This window comes from Mercenaria mercenaria, chromosome 8 (genome assembly GCF_021730395.1).
Source record: "Mercenaria mercenaria strain notata chromosome 8, MADL_Memer_1, whole genome shotgun sequence".
Classification (NCBI taxonomy): Eukaryota; Metazoa; Mollusca; class Bivalvia; order Venerida; family Veneridae; genus Mercenaria; species Mercenaria mercenaria.
Window position 1 is genome coordinate 52,265,537 of NC_069368.1, and position 14,238 is coordinate 52,279,774.

Genomic DNA, 14,238 nt, shown 5'->3' on the forward strand with positions numbered 1-14,238 from the left:
ATAACATAACTCTGATATGCATTTTGTCACATTTATGGCCTTTTTTGTACTTCGAAAATTTGAGTTTCTTGGTTAAAACTTTTGTTTAGGTCCACCTTTTCTTAAAACTATACGAGCTACAGCTTTGAATCTTTTCACATTTGTTTATCATCATTAGGTGACCGTGTGTACATACTAGGCTAGTACATACAGTAATGTCAGATCTGGAGCATAAATGGTGTGTATGTTTTCATATTTTCTTTGTCTGGAATGTCTAATGTACCCCTTGAATTAATATAGGTTTCTGTTTTACACATATCTTTCTGTTGTTTTCCTAAATACTAAAATGGGTAGCCATGGAAACATACGTCTAGGCAATGAAATAAGTAGATGGCAGCAGTTCAGATGTACACTGTTATACAGCAGATTTTGGAAAATACAGGGAGTGTACATGTATGTTTACTTTTTCTTTTTTGTGGCAACACTGATACATTTGTTTTACACATGCCTTTTGTATCTGTACACACAACTTCAACAGGGGCTCCATGGAAACGTGTCTCTACGTCTGGCATTGGTATAATGGGTGACCAACGTTCAGAGTTTGGAACATATAGGGTGGGTATGTTTACTTTTTAGCTCACCTGAGCCAGAGGCTATTGTGATCACTCACCGTCCAACGTCCGTCGTCCGTAAACTTTTACTTTAAACGACATCTCCTCATACACCGCTAGGCCAATTTCATCCAAACTTCACAGGAATGTTCCTTGGGTGAAGCTCTACAAAATTGTTCAAAGAATTGAATTCCATGCAGAACTCTGGTTGCCATGGCAACCGAAAGGAAAAACTTTAAAAATCTTCTTCTCAAAAACTAGAAGCCCTGGAGCTTAGATATTTGGTCTGAAGCATTGCCTAGTAGACCTCTACCAAGTTTGTTCAAGTCATGACCCCGGGGTCAAAATTGACCCCGCCCCAGGGGTCACTTGATTTTACATAGGAAAATCTTCAAAAATGTTCTAAAAATAAACCGGAAGGCCTAGATCTTAGATATTTGACCTGTAGCATTGGCTAGTAGACTTCTACAAAATTTGTTCAAATCTTGACCCCCAGGGTCAAATTGACCCAGCCCCAGAGGTTACTTGATTGTACATAGGGAAATCTTCATAAATTTGCTAAAAATAAACCAGGAGGCCTAGATCTTAGATATTTGATATGTAACATTGCCTAGTAGACTTCTACAAACTTTGTTCAAATCATGACCCCCGGGGTAAAATTGACCCCGCCCCAGCGGGCACTTGATTTTACATAGATTTCTATAGAAAAATCTTTAAAAAAAATTAAAAAATAAACCAGAAGGCCTAGAGCTTAGATATTTGATATGTAGCATTGCATAGTGGACCTCTACAAAATTTGTTCAAATCATGACCCCCGGGGTCAAAATTGACCCCGCCCCAGGGGTCACTTGATTTTATATAGGAAAATCTTCAAAATTTTTCTAAAAATAAACCAGAATGCCTAGAGCTTAGATATTTAAAGTGTAGCATTGCCTAGTAGATCTCTACAAAATTTGTTCAAATCATGACCCCCGGGGTCAAAATTGACCCCGCCCCAGGGGTCACTTGATTTCACATAAGAAAATCTTTAAAAATGTTCTGAAAATAAACCAGAAGGCCTAGATCTTAGATATTTGACATGTAGCATTGCCTAATAGACTTCTACAAAATTTGTTCAAATCATGACCCCCGGGGTCAAATTGACCCCGCCCCATGGCGTTACTTGATTGTACATAGAAAATTCTTCAAAATTTTCTAAAAATAAACCAGAAGGCCTAGAGCTTAGATATTTGACTTGTAGCATTGACTAGTGGACCTCTACAAATTTTTTTTCAAATCTTGACCCTCAGGGTGAAATTGACCCAGCCCCAGAGGTTACTTGATTGTAAATAGGGAAATCTTCATAAATTTGCTAAAGATAAATCAGAAGGCCTAGATCTTAGATATTTGATATGTAACATTGCCTAGTAGACTTCTACAAACTTTGTTCAAATCATGACCCTCGGGGTAAAATTGACCCCGCCCCAGCGGTAACTTAGTTGTACATCGACAAATCTTCAAAAAAATTCTAAAAATAAACCAGAAGGCCTAGAGCTTAGATATTTGACATGTAGCATTACCTAGAGGACCTCTACAAAATTTGTTCAAATCATGACCCCCGGCATCAAATTGGCCCCTCCATAGGGGTTACTTGATTGTACATAGGAAAATCTTTCCAAAATGTCTAGAAATAAACTAGAAGGCTTAGAGCTTAGATATTTGGTGTGTAGCATTGCCTAGTGGATCTCTACCAAGTTTGTTCAAATCATGACCCCGGGGTCAAGCTTAAAAGCAAATCTTCATAGCAACCATTTAACCAGGTGAGCGATATAGGGCCATCATGGCCCTCTTGTTATTTTTTGTGGCAACAAATTTGATATACTTGTTTCTCTTTTTACACATGCCTCCCTGTATCTATACATTTAACAGTGTTACCGTGAACACTTACCACCACATCTTGACAATGGTATATATGGATGACCGTAGTTTAGATGTACAAAGATTTACGCGTTACGACGATTTTGGAGCATATAGGGTGTGTATGTTTACTTTTTCTTACATATGGCAACACTTTGATATATTTTTTTCTTTTTTTACACATGCCTCTCTGTATGTATACACGCAACAGGGTCACCATGGGAACGTACCGCCACAAACACACGAGACAATGACTGACGTTCAGATGAGCAGATTTTAGAGCATATACGGTTAGTACATATATGTCTACTTTTCCTTTTATATGGCAACGCTTTGATGCAGTTGTTTTTGTTTTTACACATGCCTTTCTGTATTTATACATTCAATTTTAACAGGGTTACCATAGAAACATATCTAGGCAATGGTATATTGGATGGGCAACGTTCAGATGTACAAAGTCATACAGCAGATTTTAGAGCATATAAGGTGTGTATGTTTACTTTTTCTTTTTTGTGATGTCACTTTGATATATTTGTTTTTCATTTTACACATGCCTCTGTATCTATAAACACAACAGGATTACCATGGAAACTAACTTCTACATGTAGGCAAAGGTATAAAAGGATGACGACGTCCAAATCTACAAACAGCAGTGAGAGAAATCCTGCGACCGATAACGATCACGTGACAAACGCTTAGCTTTAAATAGTCTAAGCTTTGCTAGGACCCGTAAATGAATTCAGGCAAAACTTGAATATAAACAAACATCTGGATAATTTGTGCGGTTATTGAAAACTCAATCTACCTTGCATGTGTCTTGTTGCATAATTCTTGGTGTTCGGTGTTTGCTGTTTTGTCAGGGATTTGTTTGGCTATTTGATGGTGTTTGTGGTGGTTTGGGTGTTTGTTGTGGTGTTTGTGGTGGTGTTTTGGTGTTTGTTGTGTTTTTGGTGTCTTTCATGTGGTCTTCTCGGTTGTATTCGATCATGTTTGTGTTGTTTTGTTAAAAGGGCGTTTGGTGCGAATTTTATGTCGCATTTGGTTCTTCATCGTTCGTTCCGTTACAAGGTGATTTTTTTCTGCCATTAGCAATACATTATAACTAGATTTATTGATGTACACAAATATTGCGCTGTGATTAATTTGTTTTACGTTTTCCATTAGTTTTAGATAGCTGCAACGACATGTCATGAAATTTGCAGACGACAGATATAGGGTGCAGGCGAGATCGAAAGTTGCGAAGACATGCCATGAAATATGCAGACGAAAGACATGCGGTGCAGACGAGATCTGGGTTGAACGCGCGCGTTTTATTTTATTTCTGCGTTTTACTCTTTTAGTTTTGCATATCTTTTTTTCTACTAGAATGCTGGGGTATGTATACTTGAAGAAAAAGACGCAGACGGACATGGAGATGCAGACCAAGCAAAATGTGCGTTTCTCTTTGTGATGAACAGGTATGTGTATTGCTACTTATGTTATCCTTTTTTGTATGCTTTTTTTTAACCTGGTGGCTGATGTTTACAAGCACGTGTGAGTATATTATGTTGTAGACAATGCAGTGGTTTAGTGGATGGTGCAGCTATGGTACATGATATTGACTACAAGCACGTGCGTGGACGTCATGTTGTAGATTTCACAGTGGTTAAGTGGATGGATGCTGCAACTTGATCCCTTTTCTAAGGTATGTAATTTTTCTGACAGGTACAATTAGATAATTTCGTTTGATAGCTTTTTTTTGTAGTTTTCATCCCGCACATTCATTTTCATTTTAATAAATTTTCTATAAATTTTATATTTTCTGGTTATCGTATGGTTGTACATGGTTTTAATTCTTTTTTTTTTTTAGCTCATCTGATTTTTTGAAAAAAAAAGATGAGTTATTGTCATCACTTGACCGGCGTCGGTGTTGCCTGGTTAAGTTTTATGTTTATGTCAGCTTTTCTCCTAAACTATCAAAGCTATTGCTTTGAAACTTACAACACATGTTCATCATCATAAGCTGACCCTGTAAAGCAAGAAACATAACTCCATCCTGCTTTTTGCAAGAATTATTGCCCCTTTTGGACTTAGAAAATCAGTTTTCATGGTTGAGTATTATGTTTGTCAGCTTTTCTCATAAACTATCAAAGCTATTGCTTTAAAACTCGCAATAGTTTTTCACCATCATAAGCGGACGCTATATATCAAGAAACATAACTCTATCTAGCTTTTTGCAAGATTTATGGCCCCTTTTGTACTGAGAAAATATCAGATTTCTTGGCTAAGTTTTATGTTTAGGTCAACTTTTTCTCTTATACTATCAAAGCTATTGCTTTCAAACTTGCAGAATTTGTTCACCGTCATAAGCTGACCCTGTACATCAAGAAACATAACTCCATCCTGCTTTTTGCAAGAATTATTGCCCCTTTTGGACTTAGAAAATCAGTTTTCATGGTTGAGTATTATGTTTAAGTCAGCTTTTCTCATAAACTATCAAAGCTATTGCTTTAAAACTTGCAACAGTTTTTCACCATCATAAGCGGACGCTGTATATCAAGAAACATAACTCTATCCAGCTTTTTGCAAGACTTAGAAAATCATGGGTAGGACAATATTTCTATTATACAAACAAATCAGATGAGCGCCGGCACCCGCAAGGCGGTGCTCTTGTATTTTTAACTCATTACTGTTAATTGTTAGATAATGACTACCAGTATTCAGTTAAGCAGTGCATAACTTTAAACCTTTAGAAAGCAAAGAACTATTTTTCTCGTAGTAATTCTGGAGCGTAGGAATATGCATTCAACTTCTGGCTATGGTAAAAGTAAAACTCGAAGTATCGGACAAGAAACTCAAACCTATTCGATGAGAAACTCAGGCTATCAGACGAGGAACCCGAACTATCCGACAAGATGCAGTTTCTTGTACCATACACGTAAGGACTTGCTTATAATTTATATTGCACTTTGAATATAGGTCGGTAAATCAGTTTAATTACACCAAGTAGGTTTTCATGATTGGTGTGATTGTACGTCGGGCTCATTGCTGTGTTGCGGGCTGAACAGGCAAGCGTGTGTAAGTTTGAAACCCATTTTCTTCTTTAAACCGTATCAAAGATTTTATAACAAACTTTTGTTTTCTGTCAGTAAAAAGAAAACGGGGATATAACTATCTTTTCATATGTGACTTTGGTGTAAGTGTTGGTTTCTGAAAAACAGTGTGGCTGTTTAATTTATTGTATTAACAGGAAGAAAAATTTAGTTGATGGTACTACAGTTGTCGTAGAATTGCCTTGCTGGTACTAAAAAGATGCCAATAACCAGAGGGGCACTGGTAACCAATCGAATTTGCTCATCAGAGGTGTTCTGCATCCCTTATGTCAACATAGTAATCAACTGTTCTCAACAAGGTAGGCTACTAAATCACTTTAGAATTGCTATTTACGTGACGCGAGTTCGAGCCACAGTTCGTATTACACCTACGGTTTCTGACTTATCTGAAACAATGTTAAATGTGACAGGCACAGCGAAAAGCTATTGTTGATATAGGCTGACATCTGGTTCTGTGACATAACTTTCCTTTTTTCCTGAACATATTGAGAGATTTGTCAAGTTATGTAATCGCTGGTAGTTATTTAAATTTTACAAAATAACAATTTCGGTAACTTAACTTAAGGATTATATATCCATATGTAATAAGAGAATTTATAACATGACAGTTAGTTGCCAATTATATCTAGCTGACGACACTTGCTGCTTCTACCAGATGAAGCCAGTGGCGGAAGAAGGGACCCGATGCCTGGAGTAACTTTGCAGTATAAAATTTTGGTAAAATATTTGAATTTGTTTGTCGTCATACTTTCCAGTATAAAACTTTCATAAAATAATTTAACTTTTATATTGTCGTCATTATGTACACTGATACTGGCTTGTATAACTTGCAGACCCTAAAGACGATGCATTTATGATGCGTTTGTTCCGGAAATGAAAAAAAAAAAAACAACCTTAAACTGAAGAGTGTATAACTTTGCAAATCACGGATCGACTGTTTCACAAGATTAACTGACTTGATAAATAATTATTAGCATATACTGTCATTTCTAATAGTGCAAAAAAAACTTATAAATGTAGGACTTACAGGTGGTTAGATTTGCATCGAGAAAGAACGAGTGCATATTATCGATGCAAATCTAATAATCTCTATATAACATACGCATCTAAAGTAATAATAGTTATATAAACGATATGAATTAGTTTTTAACATGAGCAAAATTAATCTTATCGTCGTTAAAGACATTTCAAATGCGATGACATACGTAAAAATTACATCACAAATGACGCTACCATCCGGCGTGAAATGTAAAAATATTGACGTTTATTAACCGAGTATGTAATTGAGTATGTAATAAAAAATTTCAGCATTGTTCGATTGGTCAAGATAGAGTGGTTTTAGTGGAATTCAGCACTTGATGGTCATATCGTCTGTATTTGCATGTCCTGGTGATGGTAGAGAGCTCTTCCACACCTCGTGCACATATCAGAATCCGCGAGGTAGGCGACGAATTTATTAAAGAGAAATTGTACTTCATAACGTTTTTTTCTATTAGTTTGAAAGTTATTTTATCTGCTTTGTATGCAGATGATGAAATTAGGTTCCATAAACATGGCATAGCGGAAAACAATTCTTCTGGCATGTATGTACTTTATAATTAAATTTGCCACATAAATTCGTGACATGGTGTGCTCACCCGGCTATAATAGTAGATCATTAGACTCCTTGTTTTGAGTCGCTGATTCAAATCCCGATTTGACAGAACTTTGACCGCAGTTTTTGATGAGGTGCGGGTACTAGTTAGAAACCAGCTAGCAAAATCATGAAAATAAACATGATTTCAAAAACTACTTTCTATGAATCTGTTAAATGAATTCTGTTTCAACTAAATGTATTTAAAATTAGCGAGCACGTCACTCTGAAATTCAGACCTTATTTGTATTTATGTCACCAACGGATGTCCAAGAAATATACACATTGTTATTTGCAAATTGTTCACCTCTAAGAACTTTCAGATGGACTTAGAAAATAATCTTTTTTGCCTGCATTATAGGTAAACTATGATACGACTTAAATTATTAGATATATTTTATTACCACGGTGTCAAAGATAGCGTTTAAAATATCTGTCCGTTCGTCAGTCCGTAAGTCACATTTCTTGTATACTCAACTGCTCTTACAGTTTATATGTAACTGAAATATACTTAGTATACACCGTTTACATTGAAGTGCGCATAGTGTGGGAATTTTCATGTAATATTCTTTTGGGGTAATGGCCCTTTTACGGACTTTGAAATGTTACATCTATAATTATCAGAACATTGTGTACCCAAATTCTCAAACAGTTTCTACCCAATTTAAACGCAACATGAAGTGAACATGTGTATTATCGAAACTTCCATGTCTGATTTTCTGATGAGTTATGACCCGTTCTCGGACGTCGAAATTTTACAACTACATCAGAACAAATTATGTACTTGAGTCCCACAGCTCAAATGAAACTTTGTAAACATTAGCTTGAAGAAGACATTTGCTTTTTTCTGGAATTTGTTGTCCGATGTTTTTTTGAGTTTTGCCTCTTTTTAAATTCTTAGCATTATTCTATCGAATATTTTCAGGGGTCATGTGTCATACAATTTGGACATCAATTTTTGTTCTCTTTAGACATTTACTGACGACAGAAATTTTATCTTGATACATTTATACTGTTTCATTGTTTGATTTTTTACACAGTTTTAAAGACATTGATTCGGGTGGTCTTAAGAAATTCTGCATTTTGTAATGATGCATCTTTACTCCATGTCAAGAGATAAAGCACACTTTTTGCACAAGGCATAGTTTGGCGTGAATACTAGTAGTTCACAGTAACATTGCGAAATGGTACTCGTTTCCGTCGGGTTATCACTTTACTCGGACTTTATCACAGAACCCCTGTTTAAAACCTCAAATTTTATTTTAAATAAAAGTAATATAGTATTCAAATTAAATTTTAAAATGTTTTCGTTTTAGCATCCTCAAAGACATGTGAGATTGAAAACTAAACTTGATTTCTAAATTACTGCGAGTCACTACATGTTCATTGAAAAAAACTGGAAAATGTAGTCAGTTAGAATTTCTGACCTGCTATATAGGCCATTTTATTTTGTATAAACAATGTTATAACCCCCCCCCCCCCCACCCGCTTATTGCTCAAGTCATTAAGTTTAAATATTGGCCACCAACTTTCAGCAAAACAGTTTCCTTGAAGTGAAAGAATTCAACGACCTCGAACGAGACTTGAACCTACGCAGATATGTGCAATTGCCAATTATTTAGCGATATGTAGCATATTTTCATTGAATTGCATGAATTTCGCTTGTTACTGTTATAAGTATGATATTTTTTCAGGTTTAAAACGACAGGAAGACAGTGTTTTACATTGTTGAAAGACAAAGAAAAAGAATCGATTCCAGAACGTGCCGTCCTGTGTTTGTTGTTTTCGACAGTTGAGGGGAGAGTCCGGTGCATGCCAGATACTATCTGTAAGAAATTTATGATTAATTTTGTACCATTTATTCTGAAATAGCTTGTTTTAAACACAATTTTACAAATTATGTAGAGAGCTATCCTACTCGGCATCCGTGGCCATTCTGCTAGTTTCTTGGCAAAAGTTTTTTCATTTTTAGCTTCACTATTCGGAGAATAGAGGGCTATTCTACTCGCCCTGGCGTCGGCGTCGGCTTGAGCTTTCTTGGTTAAAGTTTTTCGGCAACGTTTGTTTTTCTGTCATATCTTTGTTACTATTGCTTATATAAACATTGTCCAGCATACAAACAAAGTATGTGCAGGGACTGGGCCCATAATACCCAAGATCAATGTCATCAAGGTGTTATATTCAGGTTATTTTTAAGGTTAAAATTTTTCGGCAACCTTTGTTTTTCATGTCATATCTGTGTTACTATTGCTTATATCTTACTGTAAGTTCACATAAACATTGTCCAACATACAAACAAAATAAGTGCAGGGGCTGGGCCCATTGTACGCAAAGTCAAGGTCACAAAGTTGTTATACTTGGAATTATTTCCATGTTAATTTTTTTGAAAGCTTTGTTTCTAGACATATCCGTTTGGTTCTTTAAAAAATAATTACTTGAAATTAAAAATATTTCTTTATAATGTGTGTTACAATGCCCATAACTCTAATTGTATTTTTTACAGAATTATGCCCCTTTCATACTTATTTTGTTTGGCAATCTTCGCTTTCTTGATGTTACTTTAGTACAATATAAGATAAAGACTTGAAACTTGAAATTTGTCTTTATCATCATCATCTGCATGAGTGGTAACAATCCCCATAACTGTGATTTGTATTTTTGACCAAATCATGCCCCTTTCATACTTTTTTTTTGACAATCTTCGTTTTCTGGGCATAACTTTGATACTATATAAGATAATGACTTGAAACTCAAAATGTATTTTTACATCATCATCTGCATGTGTGGTAACAATCCCAGTAACTCTAGTTTGTGTTCTTGACAGAATTATGCCCCTTGGTGTATCTTCCTTTTAAAGTAGAGGTCTCTTATTGAGACATATATTCATTTTACTATCAAATCGCCGAATAGTGGAGCGCGCTGTCTTACGGTCAGCTCTTGTTCACGTTATCTCATTTGTGACTCAAACCTAAAACATCACATCATAAGGTCCTGGCACTTATCCGACATACATGCTCTCATCGTTTAAGTTAATTATTCTTGTGCCCCATCTGTCGAAGACCCGGGAGGCAGATATGATTTGAACTGTCCGTATGTCACACTTTCTTGAGATTTTACCTCCTCCTGCAGTTCCCTTCGAATACAAATGAAACTTTTTGGACTTCACAATGACAACTACGTCTGTATCTTGTGTACCAATTCAGATGAAACCCAGTATTCATCAACATTAAAGCACCCCGCGTGCATTATAGGACTTTTATGTTGTCCATACTTATGCTCCTTTTTATGCCCCGAAGGTGGGCATATTAAAATCGCACTGTCCGTCCGTCCGTCCATGCGTGGGTGCGTCCGGTAAATTCTTGTCCGGGCTGAACTCTTCCCACCCCTGAAGGGATTTTAAAAGAAATTGGCAAAAAATGTTTACCATAAGAGACACGTGCCCTGCGCAAGACCTAACCCCTACCCCAAGGTCAAGGTCCCATTTACAAGAAAAGTTAAAGGGAGTTTCGTGTCCGTCCATACCTCGCCATTCATGAAGGGATTTAAAATTATTTGGGCATAAATTTTCACCATAATGAGACGTGTTGGAGTTTAACAATATACAGTACAAGTTTTGAGCATTCAACTCTTCTTTCCTTTCCATTCATTTCAAAAAAAAATTTGGGTACATTTCCAAAATTAAACATGAAGGTTAGTGCTTTTTTTTCTGCCCCGCTTTTTAAATGTCCATAAATGTTTTTAGTCGGCCACTTGTTTTAACATACAGTTTACTACTTTTGAAAATGGGTATTCAAATATCCTATTCCACCCAACTTAAATACAACTTGATTTTTCTCTCAACCGAAGGTACGTGCGCATAATTACATCTGTTTTTAGGGGGATTATTTATATATATATTTTTTTTTTGTTTTCATAATATATGTATTACACTGTACCTTCTATATAAATTTAAACAAAAACTGTATGTCTTTTGTGGGTATGTGATTTTTTTTTTTTTTATTTTTTTCTTGCATTATATTTTGTCCATTTTTGCCGCTTATAAAAATGTTGGTTCGAGCTTACTGGGGGCTTGAAACTTTATGTGAGGTAGCCTCCACTGCTTGGAAGGTCAGGGGTTCTACCCCAGGTGCCCGCTCATAAAATAATGCATATTTTCCCCAAAAACCCACTAAATTGGTTTTTTGATGTAACTTGCCCGGATGTTTCTTGCTTAGTTCTTTTTTCCCAAATTGTTCAAAGGGTTCCCTAAGTTAACGTAGTAAAGAGATAACATAGAATAAACTCAAACGAAATCCCCCCAAACCGCTGGTTGATTTTGAAAGAAATTCACACAAATGGGGCCTTTTGTATCCTCTAAACCCAAAATTTTCAAAATTTTCGATTTCCTTAAAAACATGGCGCCAGGGGGATGGTACTTTTCCCCAAGTATGTAGCATAGAAAAAGGGCATTTTTAAAAAATTTACACAAATGGGCCTTGTGTGACTTTCTCCAAGAGGTTCAATTAATTTAAATTTTTATTCATCAAAAATCTTTTTCAGAAAAAGCAGACCCAAATTCAAATCATTGTCAGAAACTGCTGACCCTTTACGAAAAAATTTTACAAATATACTATTTTTTAAAAATTTCACAGACATTTCCTTGTGTTATTTTCTTCCAAAAATGTTCAACAAGCGTGTAACCAAAAGAGTGGTTAGGACAACATTACCCCTTTTCTTTTGTGAAAGGCTGTTAAGAGATAACTCGCTGTCCCAACAGCTCTTGTTTTTTATCCCCTTTCCCAAGGTGGAGGGGTTTAAAATTTTGGGGTTTGGGAATTCTTGTTTCCAAATCTGTGTTTTATTTTTTTTGAGGTCTTTTTAAAATATTTCGCAACTTTACTATTGAAAATATTTAAAAGTACGTCAGAGCTTTTAAAAAAGTAGCACATGCATTTAAACACATTTTCGATCTATTGTTTTGCTTTCTTTTTGTCAAATTTTTTTGTTTTTAATATGCGACTTTTGTCAAAATTCTATCCCCACTTTTAGCTCGACTATACGAAGTATATGAAGAGGCCACTAACCCCCGTCGGGGTCCTTCCGCGTCCCCCCCTTTTTTAAAGTTTTTTTACATTATCCTTTTACCTTTTTTACTGTAATACATGATCGATTTTTTTCAAACTTAACATAGTTTTCCCAATCATCACCCACATCATTGGCACAAGGGCCATAACTCTCACACCAATATTTAAAGAATTTAAACCCCCCCCCCCCCCCTTTTATTTAGAAATTAAAGTTTTGAGCACTTTCCCCTTATCTTAATCTTATTCATTTATTTATTCAGACTGAAAGCAGTTGTCCCACATCATCCCAAATCATATGACACAAGGGCCATAACTCTGGTCCAATATTTACTGAATTATCCCCCCCTTTTACTTAATTTTAGTAAAAAATTTTTTTGCTCACTCAGTTATTACTAAAAGGATTTGATTCAAACTTAAAGTAGTTGTTTTACCTTATCTCCCCCTCGTTGACACAAACTGCATAACCTGGCATCTTTTTTATGAATTTTCCCCCTTTACTTAGAAATTTTAAAGGTTTAATTTTTATGTTTTTCTACTATATTTTTGTTATTACTAAATGGATTTAATTTAAACTTTAAGTAGTTGTTCGCATCATCACCCACTCTATGACACAAGACCCTTAACTCTTGCCCAGTTTTTATGAATTATCCCCCCTTTTTTTGCTCGTTTTTTTTAAAGGAAAAAAGTGGCTTTTGCACCGCCCCGGCGTCGGCTCCCCTTTGGTTTTTTTTTTTTTTGATAAAGTAAAATATCTTTTTACTTCAAAGCTTTGATTAAAACTTAAAAATATTTATTTTTTTTAAAATTACCCCGGAGACAATTCCCAAAAATCTTATTTGAATTTTGACAGATTATCCCTTTTTTTAAAACTTAAATTTTTTGGTTGAAGTTTTTGATAAAGTCAATATCTCTTTATTTTAAATTTTTTGGGACTTGAAACTAAAAAATAGTTATTTAACAAGTCTTTTTTATGGCAAAGCTTATTCAGGTAAGCACAAAAATTTCGAGCCGCTTTTTACGGAAAGTCTTGTTACAGATTTAGGTTAAAGTTTTGGTGATATTGCTCTTCTCGTTATTACTAAACGATTTGATTAAATTAAAAATGCTGTTCACCTTATCACCCACATATTGCCCAAAAGGTGCATAACTCTAACCCCAGTTTTCTTAAATTATTCCCCTTTTCACTTAGAATTTCGGTTAATGTTTTGGTACACTTTCCCCCTTCTCCGTTATTACTAATGGATTTGATTCGACTTAAGTAGATGTAAACACATCACCCATATTGGCACAGGTGATAACTCTTGCCCCAGTATTTTTGAATTATACTTATTTTGTTTGTAAACTTTTTTTTTATTTTTCTTTAATTTGTATTTTGCAAGACTCAAGCTATTGTGCATTCTACTCACCATTTGGAGTCTTTTAAACCCCGTGACAGCCCGCTTCCTCGATGTCCCCCGTTTCAATTCGCATCAAAATAGTCGAGCGTGCTGTCCCCGTGACGCTTTGGGCAGTTTTTTTTCTTTTCCCCGAAAGGAAGGGGGTGTTAGTGTAGTTCTATGATTATTTGAGAAGAAAAAAAGGAAGTTTTGGTTTAAGTTGATTTTCCTTTTTAAAGTTAATCTTAAAAGTATTTTTATCTTTTTTTTTGTCACATTTTCAGAGTTTAAAAACACTCTATTGAGAAAATTGCAAAAGAAAAAACCCAAAGTATGTAAACCCACGACGCCCTGGCAAAAATTTTGGATGAACCACTACAGCCTTCATGAAAAAAGCTTTTTTAAAAAAATTGGGGCAAAAGTACAGTATCAATAATTACCCCCAACTTAAAAGTTGTTGGGTTATTTGGGGCAGTTGTAGTTCCAAATCCGCCCGCCCGTTCTTTGTCCCCCCATGGCCGTGGGTGTTTTTCATAAAATAAAAAAAATTTATAAACCACATCAAGCGATGTACAGAGGGCTAAACCC

General features: G+C 35.5%; 1 protein-coding gene and 1 long non-coding RNA gene across 3 annotated transcripts; both read left to right on the top strand.

The window, feature by feature from the left end:
- The first annotated feature begins 1,968 nt into the window (after positions 1–1,968).
- LOC123565736 (uncharacterized) lies at positions 1,969–5,871 on the top strand. Of its 2 annotated transcripts, XR_008372054.1 has the most exons (4): positions 1,969–3,554; positions 3,852–3,943; positions 5,245–5,403; positions 5,716–5,871. XR_008372054.1 is itself a non-coding variant. In XM_053549984.1 (3 exons), exons 1-3 carry the CDS (start codon positions 3,366–3,368, stop codon positions 4,155–4,157), a joined length of 399 nt encoding a protein of 132 aa, XP_053405959.1. In that variant the 5' UTR covers positions 1,969–3,365; the 3' UTR covers positions 4,158–4,564. The 2 variants fall into 2 exon arrangements, 1 of the variants encoding a protein (XP_053405959.1); XM_053549984.1 differs by lacking the exons at positions 5,245–5,403; positions 5,716–5,871 and adding an exon at positions 4,040–4,564.
- Positions 5,872–6,152: 281 nt separating this feature from the next.
- On the top strand, positions 6,153–9,040 carry LOC128559043 (uncharacterized). Its single transcript, XR_008372055.1, has 3 exons — positions 6,153–6,295; positions 6,887–7,018; positions 8,906–9,040. It is a non-coding gene; the product is annotated as an uncharacterized LOC128559043 (long non-coding RNA).
- Positions 9,041–14,238: the final 5,198 nt, after the last annotated feature.

Excerpts from the sequence above, each read along its gene's own strand:
- LOC123565736 (XM_053549984.1), top strand. The coding sequence starts at position 3,366 with ATGGTGTTTGTGGTGGTTTGGGTGTTTGTTGTGGTGTTTGTGGTGGTG. Across the intron at positions 3,555-3,851 it reads ATCGTTCGTTCCGTTACAAG|AATGCTGGGGTATGTATACT; the intron begins GTGATTTTTTTC and ends TTTTTCTACTAG. Across the intron at positions 3,944-4,039 it reads TTTCTCTTTGTGATGAACAG|ACAATGCAGTGGTTTAGTGG; the intron begins GTATGTGTATTG and ends ATTATGTTGTAG.